Source organism: Corvus hawaiiensis, chromosome 16, assembly GCF_020740725.1.
Source record: "Corvus hawaiiensis isolate bCorHaw1 chromosome 16, bCorHaw1.pri.cur, whole genome shotgun sequence".
Classification (NCBI taxonomy): domain Eukaryota; kingdom Metazoa; phylum Chordata; class Aves; order Passeriformes; family Corvidae; genus Corvus; species Corvus hawaiiensis.
This window is the reverse complement of record NC_063228.1, coordinates 2,510,533-2,537,173: the sequence shown is the minus strand read 5'-3', so window position 1 is coordinate 2,537,173 and position 26,641 is coordinate 2,510,533. Positions and strand designations below refer to the sequence as shown.

The 26,641-nt window shown below is 41.4% G+C and overlaps 1 protein-coding gene across 1 annotated transcript; it reads right to left on the bottom strand.

Annotated features, from left to right (window-relative positions):
* Window positions 1-909: 909 nt before the first annotated feature.
* NPTX2 (neuronal pentraxin 2) lies at window positions 910-10,741 on the bottom strand. Its single transcript, XM_048321139.1, has 5 exons — window positions 10,185-10,741; window positions 8,603-8,819; window positions 5,566-5,810; window positions 3,782-3,961; window positions 910-2,559 (listed from the first exon to the last, which is right to left on the bottom strand). The coding sequence occupies exons 1-5, from the start codon at window positions 10,635-10,637 to the stop codon at window positions 2,332-2,334; spliced, it is 1,323 nt and encodes a 440-aa protein (XP_048177096.1). The 5' UTR covers window positions 10,638-10,741; the 3' UTR covers window positions 910-2,331.
* Between the last annotated feature and the right edge of the window lie 15,900 nt (window positions 10,742-26,641).

The following is a 26,641-nucleotide window of genomic DNA, read 5'->3' as shown; positions in this document are numbered from 1 at the left end:
TGTTGCACCTTTTAAGAACAGAGTGAAATATGTGTAACTCTAGGGTTTAGCTCCTTCAGCTTATTTTGAAAAAAGCTGATAAATAAAGGTGGATTGACTGGAGGGGTGATGCCTCTTCTGGGCACCAGCCCCTGGGAGATGAGAATTTTGCTTTTTGTCACCTCACAACACAGATTCTTTTGATATGAAGTGAGTTTTGTGGTTTGTTTTTTCCTTAGGGCAGGGAAAGTACTGCTGTAGGTTGGGTGTGCAGCATGTGAGTGCATTTTAAAGCCAATCAGAATGAGAACACTTGAAATAAAGTTGTCAAATGTTTCATAGAAACCTCAGACTCTCCCTGGTCAAAGACAGCAGATGTGGGTAACCATTTGTGCCCCGGCTGGTTGGTCCCTTACAGGCAGCACCTGCAGCTTCTTAGCTCCTCAAGCAGATCATCTGGTTTGCTGTCAGACCCACGGACACAGCCAGCCCTCTACAGCCTGCCCCAGGGTGGTGCCTCTGCTCTCACACTTCAGTCACCTCAGTGGTGAGCAGCTCTGTTCACACTGGTTTGGACACTCACCTTTCCTACTTTCACTACTTCCACCCAGAAGGGGTCACTTCCAGTTTATCAAAACCATCAAATTAAGTATGAACTATGTTCTGTATCCCAGGCCAAGGCAGCAGCAGCAGGCAGAGCCCAGCTGGAGCTCCAACACCCACCACACCCAAATGCACAGACCCTCTCCACTGCTAAGGCTCCACACACCTAAGCCCCCTTTGCTTGAAGATTGTGATTTAAGGCATTTAGGGAATAAAGAAAACTTCTTACAAGACTGTACTTCCACCAGTCTAGAGAGCAGGTGAATTCATAAAAGCTATGAAAGAGAATACTCAGCGTCTTGTGTGACTATAAAAGAATCAAGAGACTCATTTTACAGTGCATTTTAATTAAAAGTTCATTATAAGAATTTTCTTTTAAGAACAGCATACTACATATTCATGGAAATATGTAACTTTACCCTACAAATGGGACTGTCACCATATTATTCTTACAATTCAAACATATGAAAAATAAAATATGATATTTAGCTTTATAAATTCCCCCTCCCCCCCCTTTAAATCCTTTTCCTTTTAAATAACAAAAGTATTAACTCTTTCCCAGTACAGTGCATTTGCTATCTGCGAGCCACAAACCAAGTAGTCACATCAATGCCAAGGAAACAGCAACATTGTTTGCAAAATATTGAGAGAAAATGATAAAAAAATATAGCAGTCAGCCCAGTGCTTACAGAAGAGACAGTCAACAAGAATTGAAAAAGCAGCACATTTTCATATTACGTAGGACCATTATAATAACATATAAACCAGTGCAGAAGACTTTTATGCTGGAAAAATAGATAGCAATTCTCAGCAAGCAGAAACTGAACTTTGGCACTTGCTCATAAAAAGGCCTTTCAAAGCAAAACAAAATGGAAATTCACTTAATCACAGCTTGTATATTTAAAAAAATAAAGACATTGACTGAAGCAAGAGAAACAATAGAGAAAAGCTTACAAGCCAAGTCACTAGGAATTCAGTACATTCAGCCTACAGAAAAAACAAGTACAATCTTTCATCTACCCACCTATGCTGGGATCCTGGCTAGCAAAGGACAGGCTTTGGGACAGAACCTCACCTGAAGCACCTCTGCTTCAGTGGAGCTGTGCTGACTAAACAGCCCTTTCTTCAAACTGAACTGGTACAATGTGTCTCAAATACATCACCTCTTTATCATAACATAAGGAATTCTAATCTGCAAATTAAAAAGCAAAAGCCTTGCACTCAGACAGTGGCTGTTCTGCTCTACCCATAGTTGCACCATAACCACTGCAGTGTAAGGATTAAGTGATTTTTTTTTTTTAAAAAGGGCTAAAAAAGAATGGCTTCAGTTCAAAGGGGAGACAGTAGACTGGAAGGAAGGGTTCACATTCAGCCTGTTAATCCTGGTGCTGTCAGCACTGCACATTGTCAGGAACATGACAGTGAAGTGTGCATGGCTGTTCTCCCTCCCTGCAGAAGAACTGATGGTTTAAGCTCAGGCCAAACCAAAAGGCTGCTGCAGGCCAAAGTGTATTTTTGGATCAGGCCATAGGAAAGCAAGGGCTGCTCTAGCCAAGAAGTGCTCCTTTCATAGTCAGGCTCGATGCCCCAAACTAGCAGCTATCTTTGCACTGAGGCAGTTTACTCAATTTTTTTTTTAATTCTTTCAAGGAGTTAAGACTGGGGAAGGGCAAGGAGAAAAATAAGTGCTTTAGATTGCACAGAAGATTGTCCTACTAAAGGGGGCACTTGGATGGGAAGTGATCACAGCTACAAGTCAAGCAGACGCTCCTCACATGTTTCCACAGGCCATTTAGTAGCACCTCCAAACACATCCACATTGTTATCGACCCAGGGGATGATGTTGCCAGGCATGTTGATGGAGCAGTTGGCAATATTCATGATGTCTTCAGCTTTTAAGACCCTGTCCCATATATTGAACTGGCTCATCTCCCCAACAAAGGCTTGAGTTGCATCAAATCTTCCTCCTACTGTGTCCTTTAGGCACACAAGAGTTAGGATTAGATGAAAAGGTTATTTTGGCAATTTCCTCTTCAAACTTGAAGTCCCTCCCCACCCAGCCCCACTGCTAGAAAGAGGTGCAGAGTTAGGTCACAGAGATGAACGAATTCAGGTTTCTAGAAGGGCAACACTGAACAAGGCATTCTATGGAACAGTAACAAGCTCCAGCCTGAACTGTGTCAAAACAACCGAAGGCAAGCAGTGGTGACTGCAAAACACCACAGAAAGGCTGCACATAACCAACCTTGCCCTCAAGCAGCAGAGCAGGAAGGCAGCTTTAAATTTTGAGGCTAATTAAAGAGCCACTTTGCAAGCTTAGCACAGGACAACTCCTGCAAGAACTGCAGAGATGTGTAAGGTTACCCTGAAAGCTTTATGGCTATAGATTAAACCATAACTGCAGCCCTTGCCCAATTGTCTGCAGGGCCTGTGAGAATTGATCTTTGAGTCTAAATACACAGGTTTTGTCTGGTTGTAACAAATGAGTGATTTAAACTGCCACTGCATAAGCCTAGAAGTGTTTGCTTGCTCCATTCACTACCCAAGGACACAAATCACTCATTTTTGGTGATCACACTGACATGGAACTGAGAGCACAGGATGGAACCAAGCACAGTGCAGGCAAATAGCACAACAGAGATAAAGGAAACCTGCCAGACACTCAGCAGTGAGCTGCAGCATCTGCTCTGCAGAGTGTATTAGGGTACTGAACTGTCATTTATGTCACAGATAAGTATCCACTAAAATCAATATCAAGACAAAACTAATTTTTCATTGCTTCACCGTGAACCCGGGAATCCTGAAGAAAGACTATTTCCTACTACTTGGTAGAATATTTACATTTTGTAGTAAATGTATAATATAAATAGAGAAATAAAGTGAAGCCAAGAGCCACACAGTTCACAGGCAATTGCTTGTGAGATGCTAACTAGAAAGGCAAGCTTCAAAATCCTTTGGGGTTCTTTTTCAATATTCTAAAAGGACTTAACAACAACAGGAATATTCTGAATATTTAATAAGTGAAACAAATATACCAATGTGTGATTGCATTAAGTATTTGTTGCCTTGTTTCAGTCTTCCTGATACTGTGTATACAACAGGACCAAGTGTTTAACAGAGAAATTCTCACAGCTCTTGTTTGTTTGGGGAGTTTTGATTTTGTTTTTCTTTAAACCCTGGAACACTGTCATTCACTCACCTGTTCCTGACCCAGGATCAAGACACCTCCAGGTTTAATTGGGTGCCAAGGAGCAAGATTCTCCCCAGTGCCAAGCTTCTCTCCATCCTGAAAAGCTTCCCACATTCCATCTCTGGTTGTCCATGTTATGCAGATATGATGCCATTTTCCATCACTAATGAAGAGAGGGAGCTGGGCAACCTACAAAAAACAGAATCATGCATGTGGCAACCCAAATCTAGCAGTTCAAGCCCAACATGTAAAGAGGGACAGTATCTACTCTGTCCTCAAAAGCAAAAACTTTAGAGGCAGGAGTTAGTCCACGTCCTACTCTGTAGGATTCCACAGAACCACAAAATTATTTAGGTTGGAAAATCCCTCTAAGATCACCAAGTGCAACCATTAACCCAGCACTGCCAAGGCCATCACTAACCCATGTCCCCAAGTGCCACATCTACACCTCTTTTAAATACCTGCAGGGATGGTGACTCCACCACTGCCTTGGGCAGCCTGTTCCAGTGCTTGACAACCCTCTCAGTGAAGAAATTTCTCCTCATATCCAATTAAAACTTCTCTTGGCATAACTTCTGGCCATTTCCTGTTTTCCTGTTGCCTGTTACTTGGGAGAAGAGACCAACCCCCATCCTGCATATTAATCTGTGGCATTTGTTGTTTAAATCTCAGTGCTGAGTCATAACTTTCCACCCAGTGCTCACATTAAGCTCCTCTTAAAATCTGGGGCTTGCCAGCAGCATTTGTAGTAACAACTTTGACTAATGGATTTGTCTGCTACCAGGAAAACTTGTGGGAACAGTTCCATAGGCCTCACAATAAGGAGAAATCATGCTCCTTTAGGAATTTGATCTGAAAACTTACTCAGGTCAACATCAAGACATAATTGCAGTGGGCTATGGAGCAGCTGAGATGTGGAAGAAAAAAAACCCTCAGAGAATACTGAGACTACAGACATAATACTGAAGAGGAAAAAAGTTATTGCTAAAGATAAGCAGACTCAAGTTTGCTTCTCCTCCACAAACCATTAAAAATAATTGGTTATTGATCTGGGAGGATGATAGGACTGTTAGAAGTTCATAATCAGCCACATGACAAACCACCTGAGTTGTGCAGGTAAACACCTGATCCCTCAGAGCAGTGAGTTACCAGGAGACCTAACTGAAGGTGGGGAGAAAGGAAGCATTTAAATACTGCTTTAATGACAAGCTTCAATGGGTCTTGTTTTCTTCAAGCTTCTTTCTGAAGCTTGTCAGAAACCATCAATGGTATGAAGTAGTTGTATCCAAAGTCAGAAAAATCGTGTTTAAATTGATGTTCAATCACCAAGTATAACAAAACCAGACCATTATGTGGAGAGCCTTTTGCTCTCTGTCTTCTGCAAAATCACTCAACATTTGTAACTTCTACAATTGGAAAAACAGAAACACTGCAGCTGGCTTAGATCTCACAGGTCTTGCAGTAGTGTGGCTTCAACTATTGCTTGTGTTTCATACAACAAAAAAAAAACCCAAGAAGCCAAGATCTGCTTGTAACTTCAGATAACACCTAAGTGCGTGCACATCTCATGTCAAGCTGCTTTGTCTCAACACACCAATATCTGTACCATTTAACTTCTGTTTCAAGTGCTTTGTTCATAAAAGCAATTTGTAATCAGCAAGTGGAAAACAGACAAGCAGACAGTACCACCTCAAAGGCTGCTCTCAGAGGGAAGGAAGGAGTCAGTGCAAAGGTGCCAAAGAGTCAGGCCTTGTTCTGGTTATGCTGACAACAAAGGGTTCATCAAGTCTCACCTTATCATTAATCAGCAGTTCAATTGGATTATTCCCCCATTCTATGAGGACAATTTCATTGGCTTGCCCGGGAACAGCATAAGAGAATGGAGTGCCAATTCCAGGAGAAGCACTTGACCTCAGCCACAAGCACACAGTAAAAGCATAGAGCTCTGGCAGAGTCTTCTTGATCTTCCCATACAGGTAGTTTGTGCGAAGAGGAAGGGAGACTTTGAATTCATCAGGTGACTTAAATGCACTGTTACCTGCAAGTACATGGAGCAAGAAAAACCTTTAACATTAAGCAAAACAATGTATTGGTAATTCAGGCTAAGACACAATTGATATTGAGAATCTTTGGCTTTAATCACTTTAGAGAGGTACAGGAAAAAAATGTATATTGAAGTAGTATTTAATGAATGTTGATTTTGCTGCACATAAAAATACAAATAGATTTTATCCCCATTGTGATAATTATTTCGTTTATTTCTGCTCATTTAGAGCAAAAGAATAGATGGCAGAACATCTTCATTGCTTAGTTCATGGCTGGTGGCCTGCCTATTTCAAACAATTCAAACTGGTTTAAAAGAAGTGATATAACCCAGTGAGATATTCTGAGACATGCTTACAAAACTGAGAACCCTTAAGACCAAAACTTTCTGAAGATGCAATATTCTGTATCCTATACTTGATATAGATGCTTATAAATAATTTTCTAGAATTAAGTATTAAGAAATAAATCCCACATCATGCCACAAAATACAACCCACAGTTCTGTAGTAATGTCACCCTCAACTTTTTAGCAGCCTGTTCTTCTGAGTCTCACTCATTTCCTTTGCTACATTCCTGAAACAAATTTAATTCCCTTGCCAAATTCACACTTCAGTCCAAATGAAAAGCTGTTGCCACAAAAGGTTGCCACAACTCTCATATGTATTTTTTAAACCCCTGGCATTCTCTCAGTTCCCATTCTCAGACGCAACTGAAGTGTTTTGGCTGCATTATTCACAGAACGAGGGGGTGGGAGAAGAAAAAGCTTCTCTTTCTCTTGAATCTGTCTTGAGGAACTTAGAGAACTGAAATGTTCTCAATTCTAAGCAAATAAAAAAAGCAGGGTAATGTAGAACAACCTCCATTAGGCTGCTACAACCAACCTCACACAGAAAACCAGAAACATATCCCATTAAAAGAGCAATTATTTTTGGGCTAGATGGGCAAAAAATATTGTTATTGCCTTTCAGAGATAGAGAAAATAGGTTTAGACATAGTAAATGATCTGTTTGTACCTCCAGCAAAGCTACTGAAGCCCAGGCACTACTATTTGCAGGATTCTACTTCCTGCTTTTTCTCCTACATCATCTCCTGCTGTCAGTGCAGACAACCAGGGAAGGAATTAACAGAAACCTTTGGGAACCACAACAGTTTTAGACCCTTCTGCCCCACTGGTAACTAAAACAGCTGCCACAACTACAGATACAATCCAGACCGTACAGTGTCACCTTGCAAGTTGGTTTTTTCCTCTATTTAGTCTCAGGACAATGAGGAGCTTCTGACACTCTAGGTAGTTGTGGGGAAGAAATGCTAAATAATACTGCATTTTAAATAAAAGCACAATAGAAATACTACTTTCAAATGAGGTCAGATCATATACAGTCTGTATTTAACACACAAAAAAAGATAAGTTCTTAGATCACTATTACCCTGACTTTGATTTCACAGATGAACCAGAACAGCTAAGCTGTACAGTAATAGAGAGCAAATTGCACAGCTAAAAGAAGGACTTTATCTTGGTTCCTGTCCCAAATTCTCCACTTCCCTGGAGACTTAAGACAGCCCTCACTCCCCACACAAAAAAATAAAGGTGGGAACAGGTTATTTTTAGCCTAACTGAATTACACATTCTCGTTCTCCCACCACTCTCTCTTTCTGATATGAGTCACATCTTTCAGAGACAAGGACTATCTATACTTGACACATAAGACATTAACAGGCCACTAATTCTCCATAGCTTTAGTTGCAGGTTAGGCTTTATCTTGGCTCTCAGGAAATACTAAAAGCCAGTAGAAGATCATCTTCCTCCTTCCCTTTTCCCCTCCTTCACACTTTTTAGATGAAAGAAGAATAGATACAGTATTACAGAAAGGGGTCCTTTAGGCTGCATTTCTAAACTCATGAGATATGCATGTTTGTACCATTTGGAAGGCATGTCCATTAAGCTGCTTCTAAGCAGAAAGTTATTCACCTTGAGTTATTCACTCATTTAAGGATTGGGCAGTGATATTTACTGCCACTCTAGCCCTACACGGTCCACCCTGTACCTGTATACAGTCAATGCAGAAAGAGTTCTGTGCTTTAGGTCACTTCCACAAACATTTGTAATTCCAATAAACAGACTCTACTCAAGCAGAGAGATCTCAGTAATAATTAAGTCAAGAATCAGAATGAATGACTAGGATTACGAGAGTGTCCCCCAGTGGACCATGTGTAATCTACTGTAAACTCTGAAGGCTGTAAGCTTGGAGTAGGGCACAATTCAAGTATCTGCAGTTATCCAAAGTCATAACCAGCAACAAAAGGAAAGGTCACCATCAATACTTCCAAAGCATCAGAAAACAAAGCTGATATAAAATGCCGTTCATGACATCAAAGGTAGTTGTGCTACTTAAATTTAGCCCATATGACTCTCAGTCCAAATAAAGGCAGTCCTACTCAGATGTGTGCTTGACATTATGTAGCTATTTACACCCATGCCATACTTATTCCTATCTCCACTTGCCTCCTTATAGATCTTTCCATCCCACAAACACTAAGAGTTTCATCCTAGCCACCCACACACGACAAATTAAGAGACAGGAAGCCAAAGCCAGGCAACTGCCTGTCAAGCAAGAAGCCTGTGATTAAAGAAAAAGGAGAATCCAAGTATTTGCACTGTCACCTACTATTTAGTCCAGTACCTTAATGTCTTCCCCTCAAGGCCCAAATTTAGTCTACTGCACTGGAAGGAAGGAGTAAGCAAAATTAATCAGCATGGGGAAGCACTTAGATTCTGAGCAATTACCTTTCTCCAATTCAGACACTCTTTCTAGCAATGCATTCAAGGCTGTCTCTGTCTTCTGCCGGTGGGCTGAGGTCTCATTGTGAAGCAGAGACTTCTCATCCTCCAACTCAGCCACTTTGCTCAGGAGCTGGCGCTCCAGGTCCCCGAGCCTCCGCTGAAGCATCTCCCGCAGGTCACTGGGCAGGGCTGCATAGGACACGTTGGCTCGGAGCTGGTGCTTTAGGGGAAAGCAGAAAAAAGAAAAAAAACCTGTCACTTCTGGAACAGAAACTGTGAAATGCAGATATGCTCCTGATTCAAAGGAGGGAAGTAAGATCATGGAGCTCTCCAGCAAGTACAGAAGAGGTACTGCTTTTTAGCACTTGTCATGCTCAGTGCTTTTATCAGCACTCTAGCTAAACAGCTCCTGAAACAAAAGGGCACTTTTGTTAGAGGCTTCCAGCACTTTATACGAAGGAGTTTTCATACATTTAAGTTCAATAAAATCAATGTAGGGAGCAGGTCTGATGCACTCCTATTAATATGTATACATGTGGCACATAAGACAATTTTTGCTTTACTTACTGTTAGTGGCAAGTAAACAGAAAAACTATCACTTCATTTCAGATTAAAAATTAAGCTACTTTGAAACCAGATTTACCAAAGTCAGGTGCTCTTTAGATCAACTGTAAGTATTAACCAGTGAAAGTATTCTTATTCGAACTGGAAAAAAAAAAAAGGTACCTCACACTCTCAAAGAAAACTGGTACCTTTAAAGATACTAACAAAACGTTTCCATCTACCATGTTATTCTAGTGGAGTTTCTCTTCTACAGCCCTAAAAAGAATGCTTCAGGAAGACAGCAGTAGTAATAAAAGGATGTAATACTAACAGCTCATTCGAAACTGCACTTGCAAAGCAGTGCTGACAGAACAGCTTTTCAGAAGTTACTCGCCATCCTCACATCAGCACTGACTGGAGGACAGCAGGACGACACATGTGAGGCTTTCAGGGTGTGAAAAGCAAAACAAAATCAGCGTGAATCCTGTGAGAAACCTCTCTACAAAACCTTTCCATGAACAGCACTCAAAACATGGGCACTGTCCAAAGGCTCATGGAAATCACTTATCGGTGGGCTTGGACCAAATCCCCTTTCTGTTCAGAGGCGCACAGAATCGAGCTCTTTTTATTCTATGTCAGCTCTAAGTACATCATCTTATCTGCACCATCTGCCCAACACAATCTCCTCATTACCACTGGTCTGTTCAGCACCATATGCCGAGGTCTTACTGCCCAAGACGTCAGCTTTGTACCTCAAACCACATGAAGTCACATTCCCAGAAAGAGAGATTTACACATTATTAATACAGAAACTAAGCTGGTGACAAGCAGGGAAACCATAATCTTCCCCCACGCAGTGGGAGAACACATTCAAGAGCAGCCCCTGAGGGTTTTTACCATTAAAGAGAGAAGATAAATAACCAAAAGAACATGACAAGCCAACCGAGCCGCTCGCCCCCGGGGCTGGGCCAGTTTGGATCTGTCTCCATAAGGATCCCGAAGTGCCCGCTAGACGTGAAGCGGCTCCGCTGCCCGGCCCTACCTCCAGGCTCTCCAGCCGGTCCTTCAGGGTCTGCATGGTGCGGCTCAGCTGGTCGATGACCTGCGCCGGGTCCCGCGGCAGGTCGCCCATCGTGTCCTTGCCCTTGCCCACCTCGTTCTTCCACGCCCCCGCGGCGGACTTGCCGTCGGCGCCCTCGCAGCGGCTGAGCTTCCCGGTGAGCTCCCGGATGGCCTCCCGCTGGCTGCCGATGGTCTCCTTCTGCTGCAGGACGGTCTCCCGCAGCTGCAGCACCGTGGCTTTGAGCTCCTCCTCGGGGGGCAGCGCGCCGCCCTGCATGGGCACGGGGGGCAGCGGGCAGCCCGCGCCGGCGGCGTCCAGCGGCACCGAGGTGCACACGAAGCGGCTGCCCGGCGGGCTCTCCTGCTCCCCGGCCGGCGACCCCCGCCCGCCAGCAGCTACGGCGAGCAGGAGCCCGGCGGCCACGAGCAGCATCCCGGTTGGCGAGCGCAGCGCCCGCTCGGCGGGGCGGCCGGGGCCGAGCCGCGGTGCCTGGAGCGGGTCCCGCCGCCCCGTCCCGTCCGACCCGTCCCGTCCGGTTCCCCTCACAACGCTCCCGCGCCCGCCGCCGGCCGCGGCTTTTATGGGCAGCGAGCGCGCGGGGGGCGGGGCCCGGTTCGCACCGCGTGCGCTGGTTGGCTGCGAGCGGCGCTGACGTCAGGCGGGGCGGGGCCGGGAGCGCTCCGGGACCGGCCCGGGCCGAGCCCCGCGAGCCGCGGCGGGGCCGCCCTGAGGCCGCCCTGGGGCCGGAGCTCCTCCCGGGCCCGGCCTGACCCTCTCGGTGTCTGCTCACACCCCCGTGTCCCTTGTCTTCGCACCACCCTCCGCGGTGAAGAGCCCGGCCCCGTCCACCTCGATGGTGTCTGCCGACCCCGCTCCTGCTTGTCAGTGTCTTTCTGGTACTGAGCGGGTCAGAACTGGACCCGGCACCTCGGGGTGATCCACGCAATGCCGAGCGAAGGGATTATCCCGTCCCCTCCACTCGCTGCCTACACTGCTGCTAATGCAGCCTGGGATACGGCCGGCCTGGGCCAGCTCTTGCAGCTAAAAGATAGTGCCGTCAGAAAAACGAGAACGGTTCAAGATGTGCATCAGTATTCATCAGTGTTATGATGGAGGGGAAAGGAACAGGGACATCGTACTCATTAGAGTATGAAAATTCTATGCTTGGACCACAAGACCATTGTTGTTTAGGTATACTGTTTGTGGCATCCAATATTTTTAATGCTGACCTCTTTATTTACTTGAGTTACTTGCAATTTATAGTCCGTGAAGGCTTTTATGTTTTCCGAGTGACATACAAACACCAAACAGTTCTTGCAAACTTCTTGTGGAAATGCAATAAAAACTGTTACCTCACTGGAAAAATAGAGAGACAATTTCCTTATGCATCAGCAGAGGCTGCTCTTAGGACTCCCAAATCTTTGAGCAGAACTTCAGATTTTTAAAAAGCTTACATGTATGGAGATGAAAGACATTTTACCATAGGGTCAGTAGCTCCTACTATGAAATACATAACTTACTTAATAATAATGAATAAAAATTAATAAAGAATATGTAGTTGAAAATAGTTTTAGCTTTTTTTTCAGTCAGTATGAGAATTGCTTTGTTACAGAATGAATTAACAAGTTTCCAGGAGTGTGTACCACAGGGACAGTTAAATCTGATTGTTTCATGGAGTCCAATTTATTTGTTCAAGTCTTCGGGCAATGTCCTGTTTAAAGTCACAGGAGTCAAAGGGAACTGCAGCCACTGTCCAGCCAGACAGCTGAGATGCAGCTCCTATTGCTTATTCGAGGGGAGAGAACACCGGGGGCAGGCAGAGTTCAAATGCAACCAGAAGCTCCAATTTCCGTCTGAACTCCCTTTGTCTGGAAACCAGGTCTCAGGAGACTGTGCTGCTTCCTGGGTGAATGAAAACGTCCCCACTCAAGTGCAGAGGCTCTGACTAATGCCTGGTTAGACATTTCACTCCTGTCGAAATCAACAGCATATCATTGCTTCATCACTTGGCTGATTAAAATTCTGGATGCTGCAGTGAGGAGGACCAGGCAAGAGCACCAGGAACGTCTCACCTGTCAACACAGGGTCTTTGCAGTCCACATAAGTCAAAGAAATATTAAAGCTTATGCAGAATAATGTACCAGAGTTATTGCTCTACATGTAAAATTAATCAGTCCCATCTGTATTGCATTACAGCTCATTTCTCCCAAATTTCATGTGAAGCGGTATGAAAAAAGTAATAAAATAATTGTAAAATGCTGGATATAGCCTGTAGGACAACAGTAGTCAATTGCTTTTACACAGGTTGATTCTACCCTCTAAAGTATGAATTATGATGGCACCCTGTGCAAATAACCTCACATTACTTCAAAATAAACTTCAAACTCCTGATCTTGATTTTAAAGCCCACTTTACAATTCAGAGCTGTTCTCAAGCAGATTTTGACTGAATGCACGACTGTGATAAAGGCATTGCATCCTTTTAAATTCAAGGAATGTATAACTTGGAGGTTTTGCTTAATTATAGATAGATTTTTGTCATGATCTCTTATTCAGACAAGCTGAGGAACAATACGAGCAGCAGCAAGCAATAAACATCTGACTTCCAGAGTTCTGTAAGGTATCTGATGGTAAATTGCTCATGACAACAAAAGTATTGTCCTTTATTACTCTACTGTTTCTTCTTGACAGGAGAGGTCAGTAAAACAGGAAAGAATCCCAACAAAGACACTCAGAAATGTCAGTTATCACACAGTGGGGTATAAATGTGGAGGACATGGGGAAAGACAGGTATTATCCATTGTGCTTCTTAATATCCTTAATATTTTGCTATGGTACTTCGGTGCTTTCAGAATAAAAGGGAGGTGATTGCCCTGCTCTGCTCTGCGCTGTGGCAGCCTCACCTCGAGTCCTGTGTGCATTTTTGGGCACCACAATATAAAAGAGTCATTAAACTAATAGAGAGTGTCCAAAGGAGGCCACAAGGATGGAGAAGGGTCTGGAGGGGAGGTCCGGTGAGGAGCAGCTGAGGACACTTGGTCTGTTCAGTCTGGAGGACACTCAGGGGAGACCTCAACGAGGTCTCCAACACCCTCCTGAGGGGCAGAGGAGGGGCAGCTCCAATCTCTGCTCCCTGGGATCTGGGACAGGATCCGAAGGAATGGCTGGAGCTGTGTCAGGGGAGGTTTAGGCTGGATATTAGCAAAAAAAATTTCACCCAGAGGGTGTTTGGGTACTGAACAGGCTCCCCAGGGCAGTGGTCACAGGAGCAGCCTGACAGAGCTCAACAAGCATTTGGACAATGCTCTCAGGTACAGGGTGTAGGGCATTGCAAAGGCTGTCCTGTGCAGGGCCAGGAGCTGGATTTCAATGATCTCTGTGGATCCTTTCCAACTCAGGATATTCTGTGATTCTATGAACCCAAACAACATGAATTACCCCACTTTACCCCACTTGCAGATTCTAAGACCTAAATTTAACGTGTGCAATAATTTATTGAAACACTTCTTGTGACTGTAGGCAGTGTTTTTTCATGTTGAAGGCCATATAAATCTTCATTTTGAGAGACTGGCATGCAGCAGTATATTATCATAAATAATAAATCATTAAAATTCTGAGACAGTCTATCATTATTACATCAATACATCACATGCTAAAGCATAAGCTAGCTGAATACTTGATCAGTCAAGATGTTTTAAAAGGATGGGCTTTTTTTCTTATGACCAAGATGATCACTTCATAGGCACCGTGATGATATTTCACTGTTGGATAAAAGTTGATCGGCTTAGAGGGGGAAGCACAGAGAGTACAGGCAACTTACAGTTGCTTTTGAGAGATTTTTGAAACTTCTGGTTCTGTGGCTGTCAGGAAGCCTAGTGTGTCAACAGCCCACAGAATGGATTTTTAATTTTTAATTTAACTTTGACAGTTTCTATTGCCTTCAAAAGGGCTTTATTCTCTTTGGAAGCAGCACTTGCATGCTAGCTGCTATCTGTCTTTGATGCCTAACTGTAGTGTCTAACACCAGAACTTCAGTGTCTGTGTAAAATGCATTGGGATTCTCAATAATATAAAGGGTTTGTGTTTAGGATGAAGGTCTGGAATTCAGGGGATCTGACATAAATCTTTGTTAACACACATCTGTCTGGCCACTATCACTAACACAACTTTGCAAAAACTTCTAAATAAATTAGGAGACCATGCCTCATTTTTTAAGGTGTAGCTTAAGCACATGAAAGGCAGCGTGCAAGTGACTTTAGATGAAAGATTGGCTTCTTATTTTTTTTGATTCTTCAGGTTTGTTCCACTCATTATTATCCAGATGTTCACTGAAATATTGGTCTTTGTTATCTGAAAGGCCTGATTTAAGCTAGACCTACAGATACAGGTTTAAGTCCTTTTTATAGGTGACTTAGAAATTCAGGTCTTACTGTAATGGAAGTTAAGCATTTAAATGGCTAAAGGAGTTTTCAAAAGTGCCATGTTTCCAGCTTTGTCAGTAAGAAGGGATATTTGAAAAAAAAGTCTAATTTCTCTACATCTCCTTAGCATTTCTCAGATTATAAACTCACACTAGGCAGAAATTGTCTATTCCTGTATGACTGTGCATCACAACAGCACTTGATGCGTATTATTTGTATCAGAGCAGTGTTTATATTAGCTAGGTTGTAGTAGCTTATTTATTCCATTTTCTTCTAAGAAAATGCTACTTGGGCTGCCATTTACAACTTCCAGAAGTTGAAAAAATAAATATTTCATTTGTGTAATTCCTTAAGTATGTATCACTGTCAAAAAACACCAATTTCACTTCTTTCATCACAAGTTTAGCTATTTAATCTATTAACTAGAGAACTATTCACCATTAATGAAGCCTGAAATTATGCAAATTTATCAGTATCTTCCAATATGTTTGCTGAAGCAATCAGATATGAACTGACTCTGTATTTATTCTTTAATATCTACTTCTGACTGCATAAAAGTCCCCTGGCTACTGATTAGAGAGGTGCCACAAAACTGAACTCCAATATTCTTAAGCATGTTACTATTCTTAAGCAAATGTTATTACCAGAAAATTTAGGAGGAAGAGAGACAATTAACCAGACATGAAACTCTGGTTTGCCTACAAAAGCTAAAAGTCACAGCATCCAGAAATAATTGCAGCACGAGGATTTTGTTCAACACACTCCAGGTGTTCTTTATATTCCCATTTTACATAGTTTTTATGGATAAAATAGAATATTAGAAGAAACCAATCATTAAGAGACATTCTCCGTTTTTCTTTCCATAGCCTAGGCTGGTCTATGAAAATCATAAATGAAAAATATATTCCCTTTCAAGCCAATAGGATTTTTTTCCATTGATCTGAATAAATTCAGGATTTCTCTAGATCATTTAGATGACACATCACTTTTCTGAGAATCATTAGTTTGGATGATCTTCCTCCTAGCAGAAGGACGACAAAACTCACTGTAAAAACTAACTTTGTCAGAGATTCACTGCAGGAACTTTCAAAGACCATCAGGTACTTCAAAGAGAGCTTACTGCCTCCAGCATTCCCATATGCTGCTGGTGACTAAAGGACAGGAACAGGAGACTTTGTGGGAATACACATGAGCTCCTGTCACACTGGCACTGATCACCAACCAGCAAGACAGCGGGTCAGCCACTACAGGACCTATTCCCTTGCTGTGCTCTACAGACATTTAGCCCAAAATGCCAGACTTAGGCATCTGAGAAGTGAAATAGGTTCGTTATATTGGAGTACAAGCCCTGAGAGCTTCACCTTTATTGTTCCGTTATTATTAATGCACATTCCCCTGAAATTGTGTGAATTTTGTCCAATTCCAAGAGCAAGACAAATCACAGCATTTGGCTGAAGCCTGCCTACATATAATATATATTGCAATGTATTAAATGCTTTTACATGTTCAGATCTGGATATTTTTTGCTCAAGTTTCTTTTCAAAACTCTAAGTCCACTTAGATCTGGTGTTTTTGAAGAGTAAGATGCTACTGTGAAAAGACCTAATATCACACTTCTTTCTGTAGCACGTGAGAGGCGTTTCCTCTCTGCAGGCTCCATTAGCACCACTTCCCACATGGACTTTTGCTCTCAGAGCAGGAGCTGAAACTATCAAACTCCGTTGCAGGTGTCTCAGTGCTTTGCACAGGAGCAGGATGAAGTACAGTTCCTGTCATCTCTCCAAATACTGCAGTGTAGATAATTATTACCGTCCACACTTAGGCTGCTTTGGGGGGTTTCTAGAGGCAATAAGACTATGTCAGTCCCTTGAAATGTTTCCAGGTGTGCAAACTTTAAAGTCCAGCAGCAGGTGAATAGTTTCCCTGTGGCTGGCTGCGAAATTGTGTCCCTTGACCAATCGTTGTCACTGTGGTATTAGAAATGTCTTTCTTCTTTCCAGGACGCAGTTACACAAACCACAAATACATGTTTGTACCAGTCATTGAAATCTCTACGTGTGTGCAAGATGCTCACACACACTCACAGACATATGTTACATTAACTGTATTTTTTAATACAGAAACACACCCTGGGATTTAGAGCCAGAATTCACAGAATAGAATGTAACGTACCCACCTCGTGACAAAGGGAGAGAGAAAAGAATACATGAGAGATTAGAAACCCAGGACAAAAGGTAGAACACCTTTCTGTGCCTTTCCATTACAGAACATTACTATAGAAGCAGCCCAGTCTTTCATGTGGGTGAGTTAGTTTCTCAGTTCTGTCAGGAGCAGAGTGATAACCTTGAGTCCTCCCACCAGGGATTTCCCTTCTCCGCTCACTATTTTTGTGTCTCACTCTGTGACTGACAATTAGAAATGCTATTATGTCATGACCCATATGACATGTGAAATGCCAAAGCCCCAGGTGTTTTGAGATGATGTTAAGTCACCTCAATAGGTTTCATTTCAAGTTCTAATGAGTGTCACACAGTACTGACTCATGGAGAGGATCTGTAAAGTTCTGTTAGGCCAAGGGAAAAAAACCCACATTGTCTGTGGAGGTAGTTTTTGCAAGAAACTAGAATGTGCACAGATGGAAGAAGACTGACACAGGAAGATTGCAAAATGAAGGGTTATGTAACTTTAGCTAAGGATGCTGCACCATGCTTCAGACTAAACACCTGGGGCTAGATTTGATAGAGAATCTGGAAATCAGTTTATTTACACCAGCAGTGAGATTGTGAAGTATTCGGGCTTCAAGAGCAGCTCCACTATTGACCCATGGAGGGCATATCCTGCCCTGGCTCGGGTAGGGTTATTTGCACTAAGAGATACTTGTGTGTGAGAAGAGTTAACCAGCCCAAAAATTTTTAGATTTTAATTGTCAACAATGCATTTACTTGTCATTGTACTAATTCTATTTGGCAAAACTGGAATCATATTTCAAGTGGGGTAGATATAAAAAATTTTGATTGTAATGCTCATAACAGATTTAGCTTACCCCTCCTGCCACTTGCCCAGTTCCATTTTGGTTTAATCTGTTATCTTTTCATCATTTAAGATGACAAGACCTTTGAGGGAGTGATTGGCCATTTTCTATGTGTTTTAAAGTACTCAGCTAACTCCCCACAGACATTAAATACAAGTACTCAGTATCGTAATGATGCTATTCCCATCTATATTTTTATTATCTAATATCTAAATTCACTGGTAGTTTTACATTTAATTGTTTTTCTCAGTATCTTTTACACAGTATGCCATCATGAAATGATGTCACAAACTAAATGTCTTTCTTTGTGGACTGATGGGTATTCATTAGAAAACATACATTGGAATAGCAATAAATGCAGTGTTAAAATTTTCAGTCCTTTGCATGTAAGTGCTTAGCAATATTTCAGGTATCATTAACTGAATGGCATTAAAGTAATTAATTGGTGAAACAGATTCCACATCAATGTTTTCATTCTCTAAGGCATGGCAAAATTTTGCAGTTGCAAATTACATAGATTTCATTTTCAAATAGAATGGAAAATATTTTGCCTATAAATCCTTAATCTTCAGCCTGTGAAAAATATTGTGGACTATGAAAGAGCAGGTTCTACATCCTTGCTGTGCCTTAGCCAGTCTGAACAAAGGTCTAATGAGTCTCTGAACAGTGTGAAAAAAATCACTGGCTGTCTGACTAGCCAACTGTAGGGCAGGACAAAATCCAATTTGTCTAGGTTTGATTGAAACTTGAGTTAACTGTCAGTGCCCACACAAACTGGGAAAAATAGGATTAAAGGCCAAAGAGATATTAACAGTGGAAATCTTGTACACCTGCTTTGACAGGTGACTTTTGCACTTCACAGGTTTAACTAAGGATCATTTTCGCAACAGTTCTTATGAAGCTAAAGCCCTTCTAAATGAAATGATTAAAAAACAACTGAGGATTAGAGAAATCTAAGCTTTCATAAAACTATCCAAGTAACAATAAGCAAAGATAAAGCAGAGCACTTACATTTCAAAATAATTAGATGTCTGTACATCAAAATGCAATCAGGTTGTACAATGCTAAGGGCCTTGGTCATCTATTTTTCCCCATACTCTGTAAATTATTAATCATACACCAAAATAATTTTTATTTGTGATTATGGGAGTACAATAATATTTCACAGACTGTGAAAATTCTAAGGGTGAAAGAGAGAGAATCACCTTAGCTCATAACATGACTTCACCCAGATTACTGCCAAAAATTATAACTCAAAGTCATTCAGCACACAAGAGCTGATGTACAGTTCTGGTTTAGTCTGGATCAGTGGCAAATAATTCAGTACAGAGCCATTGAGCCACCACAGCAAATAAGTCAAGGAATTTCTCTCCCGTTGTTTGATCTGATAACAAGGCTTAGTGTCAGAGCTGCTCAAGGAAATGCTACAAATCCAAAAGTGTAAGTTCAGATCCTGATGCTGGGTAGTGTTCCAAAGCCCACGCTCAGTCAGAGCAGTGGTAAAAGAGTAGGTGGCTGTTTGAGCTGGGAAGTCAAAGGCAGCAGGCACAGTAGTGTGCCACAAGCTACAGATGGGCCTGGCTTGATCTCCCATCACCCTGCTGTGGAGAGATGAGTGAAATTCTTAAAACCAGGAGATTTTGGAATCTCATCCCCAATGTACGAATAAATGAAAAATACTATTTATTAATTTGTGTCCACATTTAATTTTTAGTGTTGTTGTGTCATGCTTACACAAAACATTGTTTATGAATAAAAGGCCCTGAAGGGAATATTCTAAAAATAAAGGGAAAAGTGAAGGGAATATTTTTAAAATACTGTCTGACTCAGTTGCCATTGTGCAAGCCTCACTCAGAATTGTGCTTTATAAAACACTGCTTTGGGCTCGATCACCAGACCTAATCTCCATTTGCCAAGCTACAAGGTGCAGTCAATGCAGCAGTGATGAAACCAATTGCTGGGAAAACTAAACATCTTCTCGTGATTAACAAAACTACCTATTGTTAGAGGTTGTGATATTTCTAAGTTCAAGTGTGGAATTAGGTATCGGTAACTGATTTTTTCTTTTTTCCCTGGAGAGATTTGACACAAGCTCTTGATGCTTGGGATCTACAAAGATGCAGTAAAACCAAATGAGAACAAGTGGAAGCACTGCTGTGGAGCAAGGCAGAGTGCTCATGTGAATGAGGTTCATTACAAATCAGATTCACTCCACTCTCCCTCCAGTTGCAGTAAAGGTAAAACTTGTATGAAAATACCATTGCTCACTGCAGCTCTGCAACTCTTCAAAAAACAGATTGATCCTTGTGGTAAGTGGAACCTGGATACAAAAGGATTGCTGAGCAGCAACCAGAGGGCTCAAGATTATGACAAGGAGATTATCCCAGTAAGAACCACTCAAAAAGCAACTGCCATCAAGACCTTTTATCTACAGCATAGTTCTGTGTGGCTTAGAAGGTTGGGCAAATTTTATGAGATATTTAGTAACAGAGAGGAAATATCACAGCTCAAAATTCAGAGTCTTAGCAGGTGTACACTCTCACATCAGCATTATTGTCCTGAGCCATAGTTTTCATTATTGCAGGTCTTTATTTTCAATTTGTTCAAAAATCATGGATAGGGCCAAATAGAATACTAAAGTCCAGAGGAACTGTGCAAAAATGGGAGGTGTCTTTATCTGTGAACTGTACTCATTCAAACCCAGTGAACACTCAGGTGAGCACAAGTCCCTGAGTTAGCACGTCCTAAGTCACCACCTCCAGGACAGAGCTGCCTCCTAAGGCCAGTCAGCAATCCTTGTGCCCAAGCTAAAATCACAGCTTATGTCTTTCAGTGAGAGTTCATAATGTGGTTTATTTACCTAGCACTATTCATTCAGAAGCACTCCAGTCTTCTAAAAATAACTCTGTATATTATACACATTCCTCAGCAGATGCTTAATGAACCTAAACACACATCCTAAGAAAAGCAGGGTAGCTCCAAGCTCAGCTGGGCTAGAGAAAAGGTCCCTGATTTATCTGCAGCTAGCCTGGAGTACCCAAAAGCTTTTGTTGAGAGAAGTTTAAAAATTCAAGCACTACTTAAAAATCACACGTGAGAAAATGATTTTGGAATACTCCACAGAATCCGAGCTGATGCATCCAAGGTGCATCACTGAGCTGTCAGAACGTTCTGCACACACTGCAGAGCAGCCTCTAATTAATCCACTGAGTGCCATTAATCCAGCTGCTGATGGGGGGTGTTCCTGGCATCACAAACAGCACCTTGCACCTGAGCACAGCGATGTGAGTGCATGAGATACCTGGGACCCTTTTAATAGGGCAGGTTGGTATTTGAAGGCCATAATATAGCATATTAAGGGGACATATTTTTGCACATGAGCCTTCTGGAGAACAATTCTCTATGTTTAGCTGATATCCCTTTATTCTTCCATTAATTTGTTAACTCTTCTACACACAAGTCTTATCTGGAATTCATGCTCTGTGTGTGATTTCTTTCTTCCTGACGGTTCACGTGTGCTGTGCAGTATCAGACATCTGTCCACTCTCCTCATCCCCTCTGGCTTATTCATAGGTCATTTTTGGAATTTTCCCCCATGTTTTGAGCATTGTAAGCATTTTTGGAATTTTCCCGCATGTTTTGAGCATTGTAAGTTTGATGCATTTAACTTAATTCTTCAAAGATATGTTTCCTTTTTCTTGTTGATGGGATGAAAATTATAATACCAAATCTTCCATGTGGATGCTGTATCTTATGGAGATTATTGTTGTGCTTATAATGGTTATGCCATGATTTTTTTGGTGGACATTCCCACTCATAAATGTCTAGGATATTTATAGAAAGAAAATGTGTGAGGCACTAACATGGCTAAATAAGTTCAACATTCAAACACACTTTTGTTTAAAGTCAATTTAGCTGCACATGATGTTTCTGAAGCAGTTAAGTTTCTTTATAGTGAAGTCACTACATCTAATTGTTTAAATCACTTAAAAATTTTAATTACTTTTCTTATTTGAGGTATATTTCAATAATCCAACTAGTCCAAGTAGGTCCCTGGTTAAAACTGCGTCAATAACACCTCTGGGTACTATGTCTGAATAAGCTGCAAGCATATTAAGGCATTACTTTCTGTGGCTTTTGTAATATATTATGCACATAGATGAAAGTGGCAAAGTTTTTAACCTCATCAATGAAGCCTCAAGGGGGCAGTTATGGTGTAACTACATGGTCTCAACCAGATGGAATTCTTTGGGCTAAAAGATGAAAAAGTCCACAATTTATTCCAAGCATTCTTTCTCAAGTCTATTGCTGCAGGGCTCGAGTGAATCCAGAAAATCATTTTCTGAACCAGAAGTAAAGGGCCACAAATAAGATTTATTAAGGAGTCCTTCTTTTAGTGTAAAATTACACTTTGCCAATTTCAATTTCAATTACTCCCTTAAGAAATCCAGCTAAGGAGGGAGATTCAGGACATCAGATACTTGTTTCTCTCAGAAATCAGATTTGCTAGTGAAGAAATTTAAATGTTTGAAACAAGAAGGAATGTATGTCACTGATGGGAGACCAGATCCTTTTGTCACTTACATTTGTTTCAGGGTGAGAAATTCTCCTTGGTCACCACCTTCATATCAGTTCTGAAGAAGCTCAAAGTGAAACTAAGAATAACACATGAAATTTCAGTGTAAAAATATATCTGTCTTTGCTTAAAACACTACTGTGATTCCACATGATGTGCAGAATTTGTTGGTTGAATTTAACTGTACATAGTATCTCTTGACATGAGAAAGCATTTTGATTTGCTGCTTTCGACTTCAGTAAACACAGCTCCACTGACTTTTTTCAGCAATCAGTTCACTCACTTAGCTGTCTAAAATGAATGGGTGGTTTTATTTGGGTTGGTTTGGTCTGCAGAGATAAGTAATGAGTTTCTTATACCCCTGCAAATAAAATTAAAGTTCTCTCTTGTCAACAAGAAGGTGATTAGGGCTTTGAGCACAGAGAGGAGCTTATTACAGCAGACATAGAATCTGCTCCCAGTAATGGTTGCACAGTCTGCCCATGCACTTATAACACTTGATAGGTGTTCATCTAATCTGCTGCCAGGGACTGGAGCCAAACACAGAGCAGACACTTTCCTATTATTTAAAACTTTAAGTACATATTAGTAATCTAATTACTACCTACTCAGTGGCACTGGGACAGACTATTAGTCTATGCAAAAGCTGTCTGTACAGAAGAAAATCTAGCAGCTTTCTTTTAAAACTATTTAATGAAATTAAATTGTTCAAATGCCAAACATGACTGACCTCCAAAGGTCAGTAAGGATCCTGGTTCTGCCTCTGGCTCTGTCCTACATTAATGATGTGTGCTTCCAGCTCTATCCTCGGTCCTAGGAAGGCTCCTCAGTTGTTACCTTTCAGCAGACTTGCTTTGATAGCTTTCAAGCCTATCAAATACGCATTGAATAAAAGTATTTTTCAGAATATCTGAGTGGAGACAGACAAAAGAAAATGTGTATGGAAACTCTCCCTGATGGCGCCTTTCTGTCACAGCCTGAAGAACACATACAATTAAAATGCCACACAGAGCTTCAGAGAGGCTGAAGACTGAGACTCATCACACTGTATTTTAAAGTACCCAGAGGGTGAAGCAAATCCTAAGAGGAAAAGGACAAAAAAAATTGGGGAGTGAATGGAAAGCAGTCAATTAACATCAGCTTTTGAATGGTCAAATGGTAGGAATTCAGAGAGCCAGCAAGTGACAGTTGCCTGGAGAAGTAGTCATAATGTAGAGAGGTACTATCCTGGAGGAGAACTGGGAGGTGACTCAACTACACTTCTCTACCATTTGTTTTTCCTTCTCTTTCTTCAGGAAATATGATAAAATCTATAACATCCAAATCACTGACAAGAAAAGAACATCCACATAGCAGCAGCAAAAAAAGTGTGTTAGACAGGAGTATATTCCCCAATACACAGCAATTTTCTCTGTTTGGGCTGTGCAGGATAGCCTGCTACATGCCCTGTACAGTCGCTGTACGACTAAACAATTTCTGTCTTAGCATTCTCATTTCCCAGCTAAATTCCACAACTAGAAACCTTCAGTCATTTGTATATTATACTGACATAAATCAAGATTTCCAGCTCTTACTTTCCAGTTCCAAATACGCCTCTGAGATCCTCGTAGCATTTTAAAGGTGGTTTTTTTCACTGTACACATATTAGCATATTATGAAAGAAATAATTAGCATATCAAATGCTAGAGATCAATTAGCTGCCAAAGCACCAGTCTAGACACAAGCGCCTGACACTTGTAATGAAATCAAAGCCAAGCTGGCCAAATGCTGCTGCTCCCTCAGTAGGGCTCCTCAGAGCAGCAGCAGGCATCGTTCATTCATTACCCTCTGCACCAACAGCGCAGAAGCTGATTATCATCTGCTCCCATTTACTGCTGCTGTTGAGCCAAATCCTAAATGAGTTCACAGATTCAGTGACTATTAGTTTCCTGTCTATGTCCATTGACTGCAGGGTTTTTTTCCCCACCATCACCACTTGGTTCCAGTAATTCCTGCACTTACTGCTGAGGTCTCTTCAGGTACAGCTCAGGAGCTGTCTGCTCTTCAGCCCTTCCCATGCTGGAAAACAGAGAACTGCTGTGGAGAGCCAGGGACATGCTCCTGGTGCACAATAGAGTTCAGCTGCAAAAGTTCTGCTGTGTCAAGACTCTTTGAGGTTTTGAAGGATTCTGAAGAGGATTTAACTCATGATGATGAAACAGGGCCAGAACACTGCACTGCACGAAGCAGAGATCAAATACATTTGCCCTCAAAAGGAGGATAAGAAATTGTGAGCTTCAATGCCTTGGCGAGCTGAGAATGAACAGCCTGAGGCAATACATGTCCAGAGAGCAGCAAATACAGCAAAACAGCAGCTAAGTACCTCATTCTGCAGTCTAAGTAAGACCAGTTCCTCATGAGATTTTCCTATACCTTAAAAAGAGAGAGGAAATTTCTTTTAAAGGAAATGTGATCAAATCTCTGCTCTAAATTCACTGTACAGTTGTATATCAGATGCCTTCCCACAGCTAAGAGTCTCCATTCACACTGAAGCTTTGCCTTCTTTGAAAAACTTCTTGCCCTTTTGCCCTAATCACACTTCCTGTGATACAGATGGCTCGAATACTCGTTTACTTCCATGTGGCAATAATCTTTAAGGTGCCATTATCAAATTTCTATCTGCAGATACTATTTAATGGAGAGGCATATTATATGACCATGCATTCAGGAAAGGAAGGAGTCTGACTGGAATTTCATCCATGTTAAAGCAGAGACAATTCAGGAAAGAAACTATGGACAGTTTCAGCATTAGGTTTATTCACATTCAAAAAAGGAAAACCATGCAAAAACTAAAGACTGGTATGGCTTGGTTTCTTAGACTCCCACAAAATGTTGTCCAACACAGCACATTTCTCTTACACCATTTCACTTCACCTAAAGAATAATCACCATTTCAGCAGAGAAACCTATCATTGGTTCTTTATGCTTTGCTTTGAACTCTATCTCAACAGGATGCTGACAGACAATAAAACCTATTTTCTAGTCCTCAACTGGAAGTTACTTCTGAAAAGAGGAGTCATACATATTGACTCCTTTGGGAAAATAGTTCTGTTTTCACCCTTTATTAAAATCTGCAGTGCCCACAGTTTTATTGGGACACACTGCAGACCCACCACACCACGTTATCTGAAGGCTCTGTAAGTTCAGTGTTAACTGCAGCTATTTTTGCTGCTGACCAGCTCTCAGATCTAGGCAGAGCAATTACACTACAGCAGTTGCCAAGAAAATCCAAGGTTAACTGAATCTTTGCTCCTAGGACTTCACTTTGTGGTTTCCTGATAGGCATTACCTTTTCCACTGTTATAAAAAGTCAGTGTCTGCCCATTAAGTGATCACTGGAACCTTATACCCATACTGTGATTTTCAAAGGAATTATGAAGGATAGCTAATTTACACATTAGTCTTGTGCCTAAGATATATTTGCATGAACCTTATACATTCAGAAAGCCAAACTGGAGGGGGTAAAGGACTCCTGAAGGAATCTAAGCCAGTACCTTCAATTTTATGGTTAGAAATGAGGGACGGGATGGGGGGGAAAGAACACATTTTGATTTCACTTACTATGATAATTTGTGTGGATTTAATGTAATAATGATAATTCGGGTAAGAGAAATTCACAAACGTTATCCTAGTAAGCAAACACATAAATATATTCATAATTCAGACATTTTAAACAAAATCATCTATTACTTGTCAAGAACTGAGAAACTCCTAAACATCTGCACTGAGCTTGTACAAAATACCACAAATTGCTAAGGATTCCCTGAATATTCATTTCATTTGTTTGTGTTTAATTTGCAGCATATGAGGTTTTATGCTAGTAATTATATAAAATCAACACTTAGGAACACAGATAAAGACCTTCACAGACAGAGCCTAGCAGAGAGCACGATACTGTGTAACAATGCAATCCATTTAAAAGCAAGAGAAAAAATACTGGCATCATTTCAAAAACGTAAAGCACTCAGTACAGCTGGAAGAAGTGTTTATTATTTATAATCTGGAGGCTTTTCATTCACATTTACCAACATGTTTACCATTTGGAATGAAGATAAATTAGCGAGGCAACAGCCAAAGAAATTTTTTTTTCCCCCACAATAAATATCAAGTCCAGTAACATTCAGGTGAACTATTCACATCCTTCCTCCCAAGTGACTGACAGAGATGTGAGAGGCTTAGTAAGATATGCCTGGATCAAAGTGGTAGATGCTATGTCACATACAGTTTCTGGATTTGGATACATATCTGAGTTAATGCTAGAAATACATTTAGGCTTGCCAAGGCAGGTTGGTGCCATGAATAATGTATTGCATCCTACAGCAGAGAACCCACCATAGAGGCTTTTATAGCAATCCATTTAACGGCTGGTC